At 36.4% G+C, this 21,049-nt stretch overlaps 1 protein-coding gene across 2 annotated transcripts in view; it reads right to left on the bottom strand.

The window, feature by feature from the left end:
* EDIL3 (EGF like repeats and discoidin domains 3) overlaps nucleotides 1–21,049 on the bottom strand; it is a 238,638-nt gene that overhangs the window by 89,498 nt on the left and 128,091 nt on the right. For both annotated transcript variants that reach the window (XM_038123269.1, XM_038123268.1), the window contains one exon: nucleotides 13,817–13,930. In XM_038123269.1, the coding sequence (XP_037979197.1) occupies nucleotides 13,817–13,930 (114 nt within the window). The remainder of the gene's footprint in view (nucleotides 1–13,816; nucleotides 13,931–21,049) is intronic.

Here is a 21,049-nt window from a genome sequence, read left to right as displayed (position 1 = left end):
ATTACTCTGATTCCTGAAGTGTGACTCCCAAGGATGTTAGTAGACAGTGTGGTACTGCAGCACTGAGGTGCAGGGTATGATTAATCTTGTTTTATGCCTTCACATAAAATAATGCACGTCAAAGGCAACATCTTCACCCATTTGCATCAGCAGCAGCTAACGAGCACACAGACACTTTCAGACAAGCAAAACTTTTCAAAGGATGCTGTGTTGAGCTTCAGGTCTGCAGGAAGTGACATGAAAATGAGGAGATTAGTTATGTTCCACGCAGCAGAAGACAGCTTTTCAGACAGTATTGGGAAGAATTGCCACCTATTTGCTGATATGTCCAAAGAGATTAAACCCTTTTTTATGCTGATGTGGCATCTCCCCAAAAAGCAGTGCATTATTCTGTTACCACCATGGCCAGCACAGTCCATGTGTGTAAGCAGTGGCTATCAGGACTAATCAAATAAAAAGAAATTGAATGTTACTTTCTACTCCTCAAGAGTGACATTATGGCTGAGTGACTGTCGTGTGCTTTCATTATGAAACACTCTTTCATATTTTTATAATATGGCCATAAAATTAACTTTGGGCCTTTATGTGCTCTACAGGCTCCATGCTGAGGATTCAGATTGAAAATAAATTTAGGCAACTCTTGGGTAGCCTGAGATTAAAAAAAAAAGAAAGAAAAAAAAAAAAAAGTAAGCAGAAAGGATTTTAGGCTTCTTTCAGGAATTTTTTTACACCACTTTTTTTCTAGTGGTGAAGTGATTTCATGGCACAGTGTTTTTTAAGAATTGGGCCAAAAAAAAAAGATTCAGGAACTACCGAGGTGTACTGATAGATAGTTCTGTAATTAAGATCACAGGGAACCCAGAAAAAGGTGTGGAAAAGAGCCAATATTCCTCCTGTAAAGGGCAATTCTGCTTCACTTGTTGCAGTCCTTTAATTGAGGATGATATGCCCAGGGATAAAGGAAATACAGTGGAAACAGCACACTTGGATTTTCAGAAGGCACTTGATGAGGTTCCACATGAAAGGATCTTTCCAGGGAGTGGTGAAATGGCCCTGCTATAGCCAGAAGTCTAATTACAGAACAGAAAATGTCTTTTTCAGGACAAAATGTTACCAGTGGCATTCCCTGAGGGTCATTGCTGGAGTCAGATTTACCCATCAGCGACCTGGAGGAAATTGTGAATGGGGAAATTGTCCAGTTTGAAGCTCTCTGGATCAAATGCCTCTCTGATGATGAGCAGCTCCAGAAGGATGTGGAAAACTGGGTGAGTGGTCAGAAGGGTGACAGATGAACCTCAAAAGAATCCCTAAAATGTGCCTGCACTGTACTGAACTTGGAAATGGCCATTACAGCTGCAAAGAGCACAGGACTGGAGAATGAGGAGGGATACAACTTTACATAAACATTGGCAAGGTGAATACAGTGCTGCTTGTCACCTTGGCATTACTGAAATTAGGGAGCACTCACTGAAATTCACAAGAAATCAGCTTAGCCTGTTTAAAAAAAAAGGAAAAAAATAAAAAGTAATTCTTGGCATTTCTTGGCATGATGGGTTGTGATCTTCTGGAGCATTCCAGAAGATGCAGCACCCAAGGGCTCAGAAAGGAACTGGACAAATTCAGGCACTGCAGATCCAGGGATGATACTAAAGAGACTGATGAGGGGTGTACGTTTAATACACCTGTTAAATCATTGTCATTACCACAGCCAGACCCACATCCATTGATGAAATACCTGACCTAATATGAAAGATTTTTGTATTCTTAAGAATTTACCACTAACATGGTAGGGAAATTTAGCTAAAAATAACTTTTTTATTATTATTCATATAAATAGCATATTTAAAAATAAACTCTCCAAGAAAACACTCTGCATACATAATGAATATATCCATTAGAACAGAAACTAAACATTAAAAAGGTACTTTTTCAGAAGCATATTCTTTTAATGTTGTTTATAGGCTCTTTACTTGGTGTTCTGTAGGAAATCTAATTACCCAATGATTTAATTCTATACACAAAAAAAAAAAAAAAAAAGTTTGTTAGGGGATTACCAAGAAGAATGTTGTCTTTCTCAGCAGAAAAACTAGGTAATAATAATTTTTCCTGAAAGAAAAATAAATGTGATCAATGAAGCCAGGTGATAACTGGTGTGCTTACATTTCAAGAGTTTATGTAACATCATGCAGTCTCCAAAATCCAAATAATTTGGAATTTTTGTTTTAAGAGTGAAATATGTATAAACATTTGAATTTATTGTGGAGAAAATCTTCTCACCTAATCTTACAAAAAGCTTTTTGAAGGCATTTGAAGAGGCACAGATTGATTTTGTAGCTTTCACTACTATGTAAAAGCAACTATTAATAAATGTTACAAAAAAAGGCAAATGTGAAGTTACCTGTGAGCAATACATAAATAGGTGTAAATAACACCAATTTCCCTTGATTCATTAAATGCTGACATCTGAATGTGAGCTAGGAGTCATTATTGTGGCAATAATATCTGTATTAGGAAATTCAATATAAAATTGCACAAGGCAAAATTGCAGTACCGCTACCAGGGCCAACCTGTTTGGTTCTTTTGATTAATAAAAAAAAAAAATAGTACTAAAGTAAGCTATTAGTTATCCATAATGATTCATCACAAAACTTTAAGATTAAAAAAAGAGAAAAAAATAGTTTAAATTCCCAATATCCTCTTCACCCCATGTTGTCACTGCCAGCTCAAAATTTTCACATGACCCCAGAAACTTCCTAACATTTTTCTTGTCTAAGTTTCACTTTGTAAAATTCCTTGTGACTTCCAATCCCTTTGGGGTTTGCAGGGACCAAAGCATTACAATACTGGGGGTTGTTTTGCTAATTCAGCTGCAACAGGAATTGACAGAGCAGGGAAATTTGTTTCCCAAGATGCCTTTTGTGAGAAGACCTAATCTCAGCAGAACTCAGCATCAAGGGAGGGATGTAAGCGCTCAGCTGCCATGTCTCTTCAGCATCTCTGTTTGCATCCAAAATTGTGAATAACAATGAGCTGCAGGGAAATGGGGCAGCTGGAGCTGCAGGTTTACATCCCTTTCAGGAGTTGTGAAGTTTGCGGGAACAAGACTGGAGTCTGCTTACAAGAGAAGGAAATTCCTTCCCTGTCTGATCAGATCTGGAATAATTTATCCATTCCTCACCTCCTGGGGTACAGGGAATTCTTGGCTGGGACTCCCACACTGCCTTCTGAAGGTGCTCCAATGTGCATACAGCATCCCAATTGCATCAGAGACTGGAATCTGCTTTCCCCTTCTGCAGCCACAGAGGAGGGTGGTGGCCTCTCAGCTTTCCCAAAAGTAAACACTCCTCTGCATTACATTTTTTACACATGGGTGCATTGGGCAGGTACAGTTTTTTGCTGTTAACAAAAATTACTCTTCTGCCACCCCACTAATTTACCAAACTCCCTACCCAGTAATTTGGTGAATCACTGGACCTGCTTCTCCTTGTACTTCACAGCTGTTGTCACTGGGCTAGTTGGTGGCTAAAAATTAGGCTTTCCACCCACCCCACTTCTTTTTTTTAAGTGTGGAAAGTCTCTGAAATTAGCACTCTCCATCACTAAATACCAATAACAACCCAAAAAACAGTGTTTCAATATTTAAAACAATGTAAAATCAATTCTAGAGAAATGTAACATATATAAAGGGGCAATCATGTTGCACTTCATTATTAAATCCCATTTTACTTCCAGCAGATATCTATTTATGTCTAAGATTAAATACAGCTTTTAAAGGACCTGTGCCCCATTTCATCTGCTGAAAACTCAGTGGAAAACTCACCACACCTTCAGGAGAGATGAGACTGAACTAATTCCATTGTGCACTTTGGGGAAGAAACTTAATTCTTGAGGATTTTCCACCTGACCTTTTTTGTCATGAAAAAAAATCTTCCTATGTCTAAAAAAGAGTGAAACCAAACACTCACTCAAATTCACACCTGATGGAAGGGGAAAAGGCACTGTGAAAGATATTGTGGAGGGACCAGGGGGATAAGAAAAAGAAGATGAAGAGGTTTTATTAATAACAATAAAATTAATATTCAGCTTCCTGTATGGAAGCTCCTATCCAGAAGAAGAAGGGAATTTTTCAGAATTATTGAAGAAAAATAATCCTTTTTTGCTGAGTGGACATGAGGATCCAAATTTGCTTTCAAAGTTGTAAATTTCCCTGCATTATTTTTTTTTTTGCTAACTTTGATGCAATGAATTACAGCACTGTTGCTTTTTGTGCTACATTTACAATGAAAGCTCACATCACAGATGGGTAAAATTGAATTTCGTAAAAACCAGGAAGAGTGTAATTACAAAATTAGGTTTCAGTAGCAGGAGCATAAATGGAAATTGATATTATTAGAATAACAATAAATATAATATTGCAAACCACACACTGAAACTGATCTTCAGCGAAGGCATGCAATGTTGCTGTCAAATATACAAATTTGCCAGTGGAGGGAAATCATGTTTATGGGTGGTGTCTACCAGATTTTGCTGGATCAGCAATGGATATTAATGTGGTTTAAAAGGTAAAAGTTTTACATTATACTTTCTGTAAAGAAAATTTCTATCTGGACCAAACTAAGAGATGCCCAAATTACATTCAGCATTAATAAAGGAAAACAGTCACAGATACGAAGGGAAATTGAATTAAGAGTTAGTTCTGTCAATTCTTCTTGGAAGGCACTCCATCACAGCTGTGAATATTTAAAGTTTTCACTCTACTTCATTTCAAAAACTCACTTGCACCCTTCTGAGCCCCTCTTTACCATCACCATTACCAAAAGAAAACAAAATTTTTCACTCTCCCTGTTGCACTGCCACCAAATCTTTCACATCCACCGATCCCCTTGCAAGCCCTGGGATCATCTGATGGAATGAACAAATGGAAGTGGTGGCAGCTGGGGAACGGAGTAGCTGCCAGCCCCCTGCCTCCCCTGCCAGGTCCCTGACGCGTGGCTGCACCAGTGCCCGGCGCCGCGGCCGTGCCGGACTGTCCGTCTGTCCTGAGCAGCAGGAGCTGCAAACCTTCCCTCAGTGGGAAGCTGAGCACTCCACATTTCTCATTTCCTTCCCCTCCTGAAAGCTGCAGGTGGGAGAGCTGTGCTGAGAGTGGAGATTTGAGTTCATTTAGGGCTCGTGTAAATGCGTTCTGTATTTTATTTTATTTTTTTTTTTTCACTGTAGTTCACATGGATTTTCATGTTTCACCAGCTTGGTTTGAGCTCCAAGACTAAATGAAACTCCAAAATGTGAGCCAGCTTTCAAACCTCCAAGTTTTGCAAGGTTTATGCCATGCTCACTTGTAATTCTACTCTGTGCCTGGCTTGTTAACTACTGCAGAGCCCGAGACATTTTTATTTTGAGGAGTTCGTACAACCCAAAACAGATGATTTTACTCAAATTGATGATTCCTGTGTCCAGCAAAGGGCTGCAGCAAACAAGACCAGGCTAATTCTTACGGCAAGCCATCCTCCCCAGTCAATCTATTTGGAAATAAATACCCAATGTCTTATATAATAAACCTTGAAATAAAGTATTTCAAAATGTTCCTGTGACTTGGCTGCTGGGAGCTCTTTTAAACTGACTGCAGCTGTAAATTTTTTATATTTAATATACCTTTATATGTTTATATTTAATATATACCCCTTTTCATACGTTTGTAATCATTAGTGGTTTTCCATTCCATACTTTTAGGAGGCTTTTTTTGGTCATAATGACCCATGATTTGTTTTGAGCTTCCTTCTATAGTCTGCAGTCCAGCTTTTATTTCTTTTATAGTACCGATTTCTTACCTGCAAATTATTTTTCATTTCTGTGAGGACATAAAAAAAGAATGTGCATTATTGACCAGACCAAGAACTTGAGAGCTATAGGGGCTACTTTGAGAATAATGGAGTGCTGTAATTTTTCTTTTAAGGCTTAGAAATACTGAAATATTCATTGTCATAGGCTTTGCCACACATAAAAACGCACATAAAAGTTCTTCCAACAAAGGAACCGTGGATCATGTTTATAAGATGAGGATTTTTTTTCCCTTCCTCTACTCTTTGTGAGTGTCTAGGATTCTGTGAAAAGGTGAATTCACAGTGCTCCCTCAGTAGGAAAAGTGGGAGGAGGAATCCCTGACTCCGTCTTCTTTTTGCTGAGGGTGACTGAGTCAAGAATGACACAAACCCTTTAGAAAAGCAGATCCACAGGTTAAAGTAAGAAAATGTAGCAAGAAAGTTGCCACAACAAGGTGGTTCAATCTAAAGTCAACAATACAGGGTCGAACGCAGGGTTGAGTTAATATTGTGGGTTTTGACACCGCACAAAAGGTATAATTGCAATTGATGACTCATGGAGTAAGGAAACAATTACACATTTAAAATATTCCTATTGGGCCTTCAGGGCTTGCCTGAGTATTTTACATTGAGTTTCTTCCAGGTAAAGATTGAATCCTCCCCTGCCTAGTCAAAACAAGATATTGAGAAATTAGTTTTCAAAGGGAGGTGTTTCTGCACAGTGACAGTGCAGCAAGATGAAAATGTACCCGAAGGCACAGGGCTGAGGACTTTGTTTCAACATCAAACACGGAGAGATCAGTCTTATTTCTCTTTTGTGCTGAGCAGGAGAACTACAGTTCTGATCTGCTGAGCCCAGTTCTGCAAACACCTCTGTGCCCTGCGCGGGGTGCCCGGACAGAGAAAGTCCCCAGTGGAAGGGCCAGGGTGGAGCTTTGCTTGAAGGTTTTGGAAATGCTGGAGTTTGATTAATATTTCTCACTAGGTCATTGAAGTGCCTGGGAGAACATTTCAATGTTAACAACGTGTTCTGTCGTTTCTATAACATTTTCTGCCTCTTTGCACTTTCATACCAAATGAAAGCAGAAATGCCTGCCAGACAACATTCACAGAGGGGTGCAGATTCAGCAAAAATCATCATTTTCAGCAAGAGGCTCAAGAGGGGTTTTGTCCAACGCAAATATAGAAATTGTACTCCATTCAAGATTAGCTGAAATAGTTAAAGATGTGCATAAAGCAGAATTCTTATTACTGATGTTAGACTCTCTTTCAAGGAGAAATTCAACTTTTGAAATAATTTCTGCTTCTGTTCTTATGGCATGTTCAGAAAAGGACAAATTACCGAGGTTGAGTTGAGTTACATGGCCTAAAGTCACACCTGACATGTAAAAATGCTCCCTCCTGCACTTTCAAAGTGTATTTCTGATATGTTTCCGCTCTGAGATATTTCTGTAATCCAGGCAGCTCCTAGTACTATTAACTTGATATTAAATGGATAAAATTCTTTTAGACACAATTTTTTTTTCATTATTCTTTTTGTGTGAGATTAACCCCACATAATCCCATATATCCCCAAGGATATCATGTGAATGATAAATAAACTACCCTGAGGACATTAAAAAAATTAATTCTCTATGATTAATAATTTTATATGCATACATCTACACCTGCACACACATATATGCATTTCTTTAAAATGTCCTTAATTTTTTCATGGAAGTCATGAATTTGTCATCTAAATAATGACTAGCAAGAATGCACATATTTACCAAATTTTTCTGCAGTCTATCCTCTGGTGACAATAAGCTGACAACCCTGGCTTTTAAATTTTATGATCTTTGAAGTGAAACAAAGCAAGAAAAATATTAAAATTGAAATAAACTCTTCTCTTGCCTTAAAAACTAATTAAAGTTTCTACTTTCTTGATTAGACCATGGTTTCATTAACAATTTTTAACTGGTGTTAAGCTTTGATTTCATGCTCAGCTCTTCCCCCTGCCATTCCTTTGTACCAGCCCAATACCTGTGTGGCTGTGAAGTTCACTGGATCAAAGAACTGATCTGCTTTATTAATTACCTTCTTTTTTTCCCCCTTGCCACTCCTTCATTGGAATATTTGTCCAGCTTTGTATTCCAATGATTTCTGCCCTTATGTTTAACACAAGTGTTTGAGATCATGAAACAGGCATACATTCAAAACAATCAAGAATAAACTTAAACTCAAACTTCATAATTAATTAATTTCAGAATTAGTCAAACCGATATTTTGAGCTGTAAGCAAGAGTATGCCCTCCTAAATGTCATTGACAGAGATTTTTATGATAATCAGTAATTTAGGGGACTCGAGTCTGTGTCGATTCCTGGCAGGTGAAGGGTTTCACAGTGGCTCATTGCAAGCTCAACTTATTTACTTGTCTTAGGTTGGAAATGGGGGTGTGTGTTCCATTCCCATCTGTCAGAGCTGGGGCAGTTCTCTGCTGTTCATTGGGCAGTTTTTTCTTTACCTCTCCCACAACCAGTCCTCCCTCCAGGAGATCTCTGCTGTTCTCATGGGCCATTAATTATTAATTATCTTCTGTCCATGGCCAGGGAGTGTCCCTGCATGGCTGATCAAATTCCATCATCCCATGGGAGATGCTCTGCCCAGGGCAGGAGCCAAGCATTCCTACCTGGATACAATCTGAGCTTTGGGAACAGCACTGCAGCCTCTGCCCACTGCATTCCCAGAGGAGCAGCTTTCTTCTGCCCTGCATTCCCAGAGGAGCAGCTTTCTCCTCCCCTGCATTCCCAGAGGAATTCCAGGCCCATCTCCAGCAGCCCTGGAGCTTCAGAGGAAAACTCCAGCCTTGTCCAGGATCCCTGCTCCAGCAGAAGCACAGCTGGCACTGCAGGAGGGCTGAGCCACCATGGAATGGCACTGCTGCCACCTCCCTGACCCACAGGGGGTCAGCTCCTGCTCTGACTCCGGCAGTGTTGTTTTGTTTATTTTATTATTTGTTTATTTTGACAATTGTTTATTTCATTTTTTATTTTCTTCCCTAATTCCTCTTCCCATATCTTTGCCTGAGAGCCCCTTAATTTCAAAATTATAATGATTTGGAGGGAGGGGAGTTACATTTTCTATTTCGGGGGAGGCTCCTGCTATCCTTAGCAGACACCTGTCTGCTCAAACCAAGACATTACTGAAGGTGAACAAAGAATCTCAGGCCTTGAAACCAAGGTTCCCCAGCAGGTAATCTGGAATTAACTCACATATGCAATGGGATCTTCTTTACCATTCAGTTCTTAGCAGCTTAATTTTAATAGGTCAATTCCATGAGCTGAGTTCACCAGAAAGCCCCTAAACACATTCATCGACTTCAGGAAGTGGTGAAATTCTGATTCCTATCCATATTTTGAAAACACAGATTTCCTGGAAGGCAATTTTTTTTTCTCAGCAACAAACCTTCCCCTGGAAAACAAAGCTTTTTAATGTTTCATAAACTGTTTCATTTTGTCTGTGCACTTTTTATGCCCTTATGTCTGTTTTGAGTAGGGTTTTTCTGAGAATAAGCATGGAGGATTTATCAACCCTGGACCCTGCTGGGCCAGGGCTGGTCAGAGTTGATCTGTAAGACAGAAATATCCAAAATTCACCCAGGACTGTGAGCATCAAGCAGAGGAGTTCAAAGGACAAGCCCCTGAAGTCAAAAAGAACCAACACTCTGCCCTGAGGACACACAAGTGAAATACAGATGGCATGAAAAGGAATAAGGGTCTATTAGAAAAGATACTGTAAAATAAGTTATTTATCCCATACTACAAATCGTGCGAGCTTCTGGGTCATGCCCCAGGTATCATTTTGAGAGAAGGAAATATCTAAAATCATAATGCATTAGAGTGCTTTGGATGAAGCCATCTAGTCTGGGAGTATAAGGCTGCGTGTAAGCGTGAGTCTTGAACATCTCTTTATGCCTGGATCTGCCAGATCTTCAGATAATTTTTTTAAGTTAAAAAAACAGGCATTTTCATGTGAATGGAAAGAAAATGCCCCTTTGATTTCCACAGAGAGGAAGGCAGGAGGCAACCAAGAGCAATAGAAACACAACTGTGTACTAAACCATAAAAGCAGAGGAAATCAATGAAAACAGGGTGGAGGTATGCAGCTTAGCAGGATTTCTGACATGCTAGACAAATAAATTGCTGCACTTGCTTTGAATGCAGTTCTCCTACATATGGGCATGTTGAATCCGCAGAAGAGGAGGTGAAGGGGCCATAGTATATGTAAAGAAATATTTATAGTGACTATTTTGATCTAGATATTTAAAGGAAAAAAACATGGGAAAAGTTGCCATATGCTTTAATGGCAGCAACTCTTGGAATCTAGCAAAACACAGCTCCATGATTTCTAGTGGTGGAATTGTAAGTTGTCCACTGCCTGGTACCATCTGCTTGATTAAAACATTAATATGGAAGGGAAATTGATCAAAAAGTCACCTGTGGAACTGCTCACATATTACTGCAATTTCCCCACCCACGCTGATCATGGGAGACTTTAACAATACGGATTTGCACTGAGTAATGCAAACTACCTGACACTGATGAAAGTGCCTCCAAGAGAATGTTGTGATCCACAAAGTAAAAAAAAAACCAAAAAAAACAAAACCAAAAAACCCTCCAACCACAGTCTTGGAAACAGTATTTTATTTATGGACACTCCAAGACTAAGGAGAGCTGTAATGGACATGATCGTAATTGATAGTTTGAATTCAGCACAAGAGCAAGAAATTGGTTCAGAGAATGGGAGAGCAGAAGGAGATGCAGCTGCATCAAGGAAATTCTGAGGCCTTAGAAATCTGGGAAGTAATATGGAATTAATATAGCTCAAATTTTACATTCAGAAGAGGGGAAAAGGTGCTTTCTTCCCATTCTTTGTTTGCTAAACATCTGCAGGCAGATTCTGTCAATACCAGATATTTGTTGAAGTGTCTCTTCACAGGCTGATAAACTCATTCCAGAATGGCTGAATATGTTTTGAGGCTGTCAATGCTCTCACACTCCACTTTACCCTGATTTTGTCTCATCCTGTGCTTCCCAGTAATGAGAAGCAGGCTGGTTTAAATACCATTTATGCCTGAATTGCTAAAACCAGCCATAGCTAATAAGAAAGAAAGAAAGAAAGAAAGAAAGAAAGAAAAAGAAAGAAAGAAAGAAAGAAAGAAAGAAAGAAAGAAAGAAAGAAAGAAAGAAAGAAAGAAAGAAAGAAAGAAAGAAAGAAAGAAAGAAAGAAAGAAAGAAAGAAAGAAAGAAAGAAAGAAAGAAAGAAAGAAAGAAAGAAAGAAAACCTGATCATAAACAACTCTGAATCTCATCCATGCCAGAAACAGACTCAGAGGAGGTCAAGGTGGTCCAAATATCATTAAAATCTCATTTTATTGTAATTTTTGTATTCAGTTTCCCTTCTCAGGCCAGCTGGGTTATTCCAGAGGCTTTTGGGACTACTCAGAAGGATTTGGGGTAGGCTCCCAGGATTTGGGTGTAGAACAACAGTTGTCTCACACCTGAAAAGTGCTACACATGAGATAAAATGCAAGGGAATTATTTAGGGGACTACATAAGAGGAATTAATTGTGGTGAAATCAAATGGTGGAATTAAAAAAGAGGGAAAACCTAGGTGGAGGTGTAGGAAAAACAGTCTGACACAAAGTACAGGAGACTGATGAGTAACATGACAAATCCTTATTGCAAAGCAGTGATGTTTGGGCTATAAAAAACTACATAAATTACTAGAAATGCACCCTGGAAAAGCAGCTTGTATGATGCACTTTTTCAGGCTTTTTTAATTCTACATCTAGGATATTTTACATATTCTGTGATGTGACTCAGGAATCTTGGAGTGTTGTGAGGTAATTCTGAGACAGCAGTCAGTAATTTATGTAATTAGCATAACAGTATTTAATTATATGATTACTGTAAATATGTGTAAAACTTTGATGGTGTAATTAGAATGTGTAATAACTACTTGTAATTACGTAATTAAGTGTGATGACATAACCAAACTTCTAATGGGAAAAAAAAAAGTATTTTCAAGCCCAGCTATAGAAAATGGTACTGTGCAAGTTACAGAGATGGTAAACTATATATATTTATATTTACATCAGTATAAATCCTTCAAAATAAGACCCAGAAATACAGAGTGTGGATAAAATATTTTGCAATAGAACAGCAGAGTTCTTTCACTATTTCAATAAACTGGAAAATTTCAATTTTTTGTACATATATATACTTTCTCTTATGTGCTCTCAAAACCAGAAATGTGTGTTTGCGCTTATATATACACATACATAAAACTTAATTCAGTTTAATATATCAGATATGCGACTTGACACAAAAAGTTATTTTTGTATATCACTACATATACATCTATTAAAAAAAAAAAAGGAATATAAAATAACAGATGATGGCTCAGGAAATGCAATGATCACTTTAGTAATAGCTCTGGCTACCCCATTTCCAGCAAAACAGGAGATTGGGTTTATGTGATCTATTATCATGAGCAGTACTCATGATGCAGCCAAAATACAGAAAGGATAAACTCTGAAGAGATGGATGAGACTCCTGGTAGAATTCCAAATGGCAATTCAATTGCACCTAATAAGGAAATGCATGAATTGCTTCACCAGCAAATTCTGAAAAACACTGTAATAGTTTTTTTCGGTGGCGGTGTTGGTGGTGTTTTTTTTAATTTTTTTTTAATGAATTCTTTCAGTCAGCCACAGAGACCTGTGACTTTCTCAAAGCAAATCTTTATCTTTTATTCCTCTCTAGAACTACATACACACTACGTTGGGTGCCTCAAATCTTTTTTCTGTGGTGTATAAATCTGGAAATTCACTGAAGCCACTTCAAATAAATATTTGTTGTTATTGGTCCATCCTGTTTTCCTCTCTGTTCTCCCCTGTATATCCACAATGTGAATGCAGGAAAAAGAACAATATTTTTCAGCTTTGTTATGGTTTCATTTATTTATGATTCAAAGTGTAACACCTTTTCTCTTCTTTTTGCTGCATGAAGTAGGATTTTCCTTGCAGTAGAAGCTCCCTCTCTTCAGTGTGGATTAGCCCAGTATTTCAGGTATTCTCAATGTAAAACCCAACACTACTAAAGCCAACTCTCAAATACTTTCCTGTTTCTTTTTAAGGTAATATACATTGCAATATATTGGCTTTATCAATAATGCCATACTTTTAACATCTAATCTTTGACTAAAACACCTAGGCTCTCATCTTTACAGTGTTTAAAACCCAACAACCTCTAATATCTAAATGTTAAGGTATATCGCATTTTGTGCCAAAGCAGTTTATTCTATTTTTGTTATTTTTGGTCTTCAGGATTACCTAGTCCATAATACATGAAGAATTTAAGGAATCAGACCTTTGTGGCGCATCCATAGTCAATGATATTGAAGAAATCATGTGAGATTGTTCCCAGGACAGATCCATTAATGACTATTAATTCTGTTAATGACTTCCCTGCAAAGCAGTGGTCCAAATTTCAGAGGCTAGAGACATGTCAGAGCAAATAACAGATATTTTTTTCCTATACTTGTTGATTTCTGCCAATAACGTAACTGAGGTCAGGATATTTGATTAGAGGAAACCTCAGCCTGAATATTTTTTTTTGTCTTTTTCTACATTACACTATTTTACCTCTTGTTTAACTATAGATACTTATTATACATTTTGCAAATGTTTCCATCATATCAGATGCTTGACTTGAATGTATGACAGGTTTGGGCTCTGAAATTCCCTCAGTTTTGAAGGGAATAAGATGTCTATTTTGTGGTTTCTTTATGTGTAAAGAAGTATTTCCACAGTACATTAAAACATTTTGGTTTTAGTTTTTTTTCCCTGTGAAAAGAAAATCTTATATTTTTTATAAGTAAAATAAAATATTATATTATTAAAATAATATATTATATTATTAAAAAGTAATGGTTTTAAACCATTCTGTACTTACTCTGTTGGCAGTTCCTTCCCATAAATTCACCGGGACATTCACAGGAATAGTTGGCAACAAGATCTGTACAGATTCCACCATTCCTGCAGGGCTCAGCTTCACATTCATTCACATCTGCAGGAAGCACACAAGAGAATGCCAGGGTTAGCAGAGAAATGGTAAAAGCAATAAGCACATGTTTAAAAGAACTGGAAAAAAAAGAAGAAAAAATAAGAGAGAAGCTTTTTTATGTCGTGTACTACGATATAATTTGAAGTTTTGCTCCATGATTTCCACTGTTATTTCCAGATGATAGCAGGGCCAAAAAGTTTGGCCTGAAAAAAACCCCAAAAAAAACCAAATTGTAGTAGTTCTAATGGAGCAATCAGCAGAGATTATTGCAACTTCAAGGAATGTAGCTACTTCTTTATCAACAGATGCCAGTTAAGGATGTGTCTCAGTTCATCTCAAATTCATTAAACATCTAATTGACAAGGCTGTTTAACCATCTAAAAAATTCCCTTTCTGTGAATGAGTTAGTGGGTAAATTGAAAGTAATAACTCAATCTAGAAGACAGCAAATTTCATTAAATTCAAAAGACAGAAAAGGTGGGTAATCTCACTTGAGTTCCTCTTCTTCAGTACACTTTGTAAAACTCTGCAAGAATAAAACTCCCCTGTGTTTTTCAATGTGGCAGCCTTAAGTGTAATATCAGATTCCTTTTCCCAAATGTGACACAGAATTTTTCAGTCAACATTAAATAGGCAGGGGGGTTATATTGATGCATCATAATTAAATTTCTCAGTCTCCACATTTATATTTATTTTGCATGGACTAGAAGTGTTGTATAGATTTTATAAGTCATTTAGAAAAGGACTGCACCTCTGAAGTTATATATTTTTAAAAGGGTAGAGGATATGGTAAATATGTTAGATGACCTGGTAGATAACATGGGAAATCACTGGGAATTGAAGTCACACTCCTTGCTGTTGTGTTGAATCTGCTTCTGCCCCCAAAATGCAAATGTTGGTTTGTTTTTTTTTTTTTTTCTGCTGGCATACACAAACTAAAGAAAATGCTACAAATTTGTCTAAATCTTATGCAACATGGCTTTGCTCAGGAGAAGCAGAATTCAGTTCTGTCAACAAAATTTCTTGATATTTGGTAGTTTGAGTATTTGACTTCTGTTCTTTCAACTTGATTTTATTTTTTCATTTTCCAGGAATCTGTATTCAAAAAATCAATATTTTATACAGTGAATAGGATAATCTTCTCGTTGCTGTGAACAGAAACGCAGAGACAGGTCTTCAGTGAAATAGGAAGGCTAGTTTCACTTGTTTGAACCAGAAAGTTTTCAGATTTTTATACTGAAATTATTGACGGCAATGGATCCCTGGGATTCTTTTTAACCCCTTATGTTTTCCTATTTCTTGTTTATAAAGATATTACACACTGGCATAATAAAACTTTAGAGTTAGCTGATTTTTTTCCATTAAAGAAGAACAAGAAGAGTAACAACTTAGAATTCAAGAAATAAAACCTGCCAAGGGAAATGACCAAAGAACAGACCTACTCAGTTCTAAATTAAATTCTTTATATGTATTTATAAAATTTAACAAGGTTCTTCAGCTCCCTATTTGCCTTTTTAAGCAAAGCCCATTAACCTTACATTTTTATCAGGTTATTCATCATTTTAATACATGCTAACACATTTGTGGGGGAAAAAAATCAAGGTCACTGTGAACTAAAAAACATTAAGTGAACATATGAACTATCTCCCTCTATGCAGGTGGTAATTTATCCTCTTAAAAGCTTTTCTGCGTAAAGACAATATCTTCTCAAGATTTTTTTCCTCCCTAATTTGCCATTCCTGTTGAAATAGGAGGAGAAAATGCACAGCTTTCCAGAATATTTCATGTTGTCTGTGTGGTGATGCAGCAAAATAAACTGAGCTTGGAGCACCACATCCTTTTAAAACAATCCTCATATTCCATCCTCATGGAGCAATCAGCAACAATCAGAGCAGAAAGATGGAAGTTGTTAATTATTATCTTTGTTACTTGGCTTCTACAATGATTTTTTCCCAGTAATTTCTGAAACTTGAGTCACATCAGTTCAAAAAAATGTCATATTTAATGAATGGATGAGGAAAGGTTGGTCATTGCATCATGTCTGATATGTTTAGTTGAAAACAAAATCAACTAAACCATGTTAAAGGATAAAAAGCAATCTTGAACATGGGTTAAATAATTATTTTCTACAGAGTTATATATTTTCCCCTTATAATTTCTTTCAACTGAACATGCAGATGAAGACTATTTAATTAAGGGTGGTTCCTATGAATTGTGTTGAGCTATGTTCACATTCCCAGATGTGCCAGTTCTGATACCACACTTTACACCAGCTGGCGTGTTCCTTCCTTCTGAAGAACATAAACTGTGTCATATTATCATGACAAGAAGAAAATGTCACCAGAAATTTTTAAAATACTAGAGTTTCTTGAGAAGTTGCTCCTTCAGGCAATAGAGACTCATACAGAAAACTCTTTTTCTGTTATCAGATTCTAATTCTTCACCGACCACACAACCTACCTACATAAGAAGGATAAAGGATTTATTTTGATGTAAATTAATAATGCACAATAAAATCACTGCAGGATGCTCATGATTTTTCAGGTAAGGTTAGGTCTTAGCTTCAAGGCAGATCCTTTTGCTTTGCACAAAATAAAATACAGAGACCTGGGTGCTGCCAGAGAAATCTGAGCTCCTCACAGAGGGAGGTGGTAGAACTGATAAACACTGAGTGAAAAGGACTCATCAAAAGGCAGAGGGAAGGTCTGGATCTCTAGATAGTGTCCAGTTAGATAAAGAAGAAAAAAAAAAAACAACACACAAACAAGCAACAATAAAGAAAATCAAAGAAAACCAAGAGGAACTGCAATACCCAATAAACAAAAGACAGCAAAGAAGAACAAAAATACCCCAAACCAAACAAAAAAAAAAAAAAAAAAAAACCAAACAAAACAACCCCAAAACCCCCAGCCTCAAAAAACCCAAATGCCTAAGCTCTTATGATTTTTCTACTGAAGAAGGATTCTGAAATTCGAGGTGATGCAAGAACAGGGAAACTGAAATTTTCTGGAAACAGATTGTTCCTTGAAAGAAATAGCCTGAGGGGCTGAGAGAGTTGATTAGGAAGTAAAGGCTATGCTAAGGTTTTGGTTTTTTTTTTTGCTGCAGATGATTAAATTTAAATTTCCTATCTCCTAATATCAGTCCATAATCACAAAGTTATTAAGCAGACTTCTGTTTGAAGCACAGTTGTGTTGCACTCTGGAACAAAACTACATAGTCAGAAAGTAGGAACGTAATAGAGGACTTGGCTATGCCACACAGTGACATGGAAAACCATCAAGGGGCAGATTTCTGTGCTTTTACCTTCCTTTGATGTGTAATATATATATAAAATCATCTAACTATTTAATAAAACATTAATAAAAACTACTACTTGCAAATGTAACATAATAAAAAATGCCTACTCTTCATTTTGGGTTTTTCCTGTTAAATATAGTCACATATATTTTCCTGAAATATCACCCCCCATGAAATGGGTATTTAAATTATGCAGCTGTCATAATAAAAAATTTAACCCTTACATAAAGCCATTTGAGTCCTTCAGCAAGCTACTTAGTACAAATGTGATTTTTTTCTGAAGGAGGGACCATTAAGATCAATTTAACTGTATTTGTTGTCAGCCAACACATCTTGTGCTTTGCCTGTGAGTTCACACCAGTGTCTTGTTCCTGTCCCCTGCCTGTTTGTTCTTTTCACAGCCCAAATTCCTGGTTCCTGCCACCTGAGCCTTTGTTTCTGGTCCAGGACTGCCTTTTGCCATGCAGGCTTCCTGAAGCTCTCTCCTGCTGACCAGAACATTCCTTCCTTATATTTTGGTTTTGTTCTCATTTTGGCTTATGGATCACGCTCAGGCTGCTCATCTCAACCTTAAGTCATGTTTTAAAATCAGTCTTCTATGATGATAAAGTGGTTGGCCCATCACAGAAACAGGATTTATGTTACAGAGTCTTCACTGGAAGCCAACATGTCCTTTGTTGGGAGAATTGATCTAACAAAATCCAGTTATCCTTTACTGATAGTGCAAATATTTTTGTTCCACGTAATAAAGTCAATTTAGGATACAATTTAGTACAATTTAGGAACAAAAAAATCATCGAGCTATATCTGTTTCGTAATTGGTCTCCGTGAAGACCCACAGCCGTACACTGGATAAAGATCAACTCCCAGTCTGAGCAACTTCACACTCCCTCCTGAGCCCCAGATTTCAATATTTTTTAAAGAAAACCCAAATTATGTCCCTACACACTTGTACTTCAAAATAAAACTGATATATAGCTGACAATATGTTCAGTTATCTTTAATTTTGGAAGTTGGTATGGCATAATGTGGACAAAAAGATAGTATGGAATAATTATCTTTAAGATTTCATATCTTCAGTTGTCTGTGAGGTTTAAGCTAAGCTATTCTTGTAGTTGCTTGATGGTTCTTTATAGATTTTTAAAATGCATTCTAAGTACCTTTTCTTTATTGTATATTGATCCTGAATGATTAAATTACACAGGTCAACACCACATCAGTAAGATCACACAAAATGTATGATTCTGCTTGCAGAATTTCTTAGTGCCTTGTTATTGTTTAAGCTTGAGCTTTCAGATATTCAAACTTTTTATTATGAATTTCCTAATATCATGAAACTCAGCTTATATACTCTTATTTTTTATTTGCACCAAGTTGCACAAGCGCTAAATATTTTTAAGAAATACTAAATGGCAAATCTCCATTGAAAAGAATGAAATTATACTTGTTTTATTTGGCAAATAATCTGGCTCCTGAGAAACTGAAATTTAAGAAAATTATCTTAACAGAGAGCTACTCAGTGATATGATAAAATTTGATGGATTACAGCAATTCACATAAAGAAAGACACATCTTCTTTAAGAGTAGAACAATTTTATTTAAATGTTTACCAAAAACCACCCAAATCAAAGCATTTTTCCTAATATTCAGACCATTTATAAAAACAAGCCTGAACTGTAAAGATCTTCTAAATTAGGTTGACTGGCTTGTTTGGTTTTTTCCTCTAGAAAGCTAATAAATAAATAAGTAAATAAATGTGTTCAAGCAGAATGAAAATGCATCAGAAAAAGCACAGGTGGATAACCTTCAATTTTTGGCTAAAGTTACGGAATATATAAATAATTGTCACTACAGTAATTTATTTTAATAATCCTAATTAGAGGCTTAAGAAGGTCTCTAACATGTTCCAGATGAATGTTTGTTTGTAATATATGTAAACAGATAAACTGTAACTTCAGCTATAACTGATCCTTGACTTAATTAGGATTATGCAAAAACAAGCACTCGCACATGTTTGGCTCAACACTGGTGTGAAACTTTTAAAAATTTAGTATGTATTATCAAATCTGAATTGGATGTATTCACATTCTGCACAGGACAGGCATCTGTTAGAATTCAGAGGTTTCCATTGCTTTTTCAAGCCAGTTTCCTGACCACAGAAGGCTCTAAAAACACTGTGCCAAGAGAACCTGCAGGAAACTTCAATTGTTATGTGCCACGCTGAAGGGATTCACTATTCAGGTATCCTTATTATCTGATCTTCAAAAAGAGAGGAAAACTGCTTTACCCTGGAGACAAAAAAAGTACAAACCTCTTGCTCCCCCAGCCTTAAACACTGTATTATCCCATATCTCATAATTCCATTTAAAGTTTTCCTCCTCCTGTATTTGGTAGAAGATACTGTGGGAAATGTCCTCCAGGATAATCCAGCACGAGGCTGTCAGGATTATTCCTGAAACATTCACTACAAATATTTTTCATTATATTATCCCAGAGTTCCTGCCTAGGATTCCTTCAGAAGCTGCTTCTCAACCATTCTCACATTCTTTTTTCAGAGCAATTTTATCTCTTCTTAGGCTTCTTTAAAAATTCTAATTTAAACATTTTTAAATATACTTCTGCAACTAGACTTCTTTAAAATAAAAGGAGATATTTCATGCTACCTGGTAAGAATCCAGTGTTGTTTCCCTTCCTATTCATTCTAAAACATATCTAGGTCAGCTTGTTTTGGGAAAATTGGAATATATAGTTCTATCCTCTTCACTTTGATTTGTAAAAATCCAGGCTCTGAGAAAATGAAAAGTAAAGACTATTTTTAAGCTTTATTTTAATTAATATCTTCTTAAATTTGGTGTGGTAATTTAGACAAACCAGCATTTTTTATGGTGACTAATTTCTTTCTTCACCAGTTAGTTTTTCATCTTTTCCACCTACAATTTACACTTCTGTTCAATATTATAATTACAGATATTGTGTTTTGTAGCAGTGAAATGAATGGAGGGATGTATTTAGAAATCAATCAATCAATCAATCCAGTTTAAAAAGAATTTATGGTCTATAGCATTTTCCTACTGTTCTTTGCATTCCATTGTGGCACCTACCCTGTGCTACCCTCACTTAAAGAAAAATTCAAAATGAAATTTAAAGTTTTGAAGTGACTTCATTTCCATACAATAGTAACTATAGTTACAATAGTAACTATAATCACAGGCTTCAGAATGTTAGGATTAAATGTAAAACTATTGGAAAAATAATAATTTAAAAAATAATAAAGAAAAGACACAATTAAGTGTATTCCAGAATACATTTCCACTTTAAATTATCTACTTGAAAGGATTTAAAATAAGACAGGGCTCTACAAGAATCATTGCCGAATTAGTGATACATCTTGTGCTGTTAACAAGAATTTTATTTTTTTTTTGTATTTTTAGATACTTTTTCATCCCTATTTCAATTTTGAAAACTCTCATAAAATAGACAATGCAGTGAAATTATACTCTGCACAGGTACCTACTCTCTATTATGCAAAATACTTATCTTTTCCTTACAGCCACTAGAAAGTTATTACAATGTTCTCTGTGGAGTCATACTTCCAACACTGGACTAGTCAGTATTTTCTGATCTTCTATTTACCTGTTTAAATGCCTATTTAATGGCTTTTCATCTGAGGCAATTTTAATCTAATGGAATTTTGTAATAGCCTAGCCAGGATGTTCCTTATTAGTTTTAAAGGAGTCGCTGCTTTAAAAGTTTTAATATGTATTGAAGCAGATTTTTCATTTTTAATTACTTTTAATGAATACTGGCATGAAAACCTTCGTC

The sequence above is a fragment of the Motacilla alba genome, chromosome Z, assembly GCF_015832195.1.
Source record: "Motacilla alba alba isolate MOTALB_02 chromosome Z, Motacilla_alba_V1.0_pri, whole genome shotgun sequence".
Taxonomy (NCBI): Eukaryota; Metazoa; Chordata; class Aves; order Passeriformes; family Motacillidae; genus Motacilla; species Motacilla alba.
This window is presented reverse-complemented; position numbering and strand designations above follow the sequence as displayed.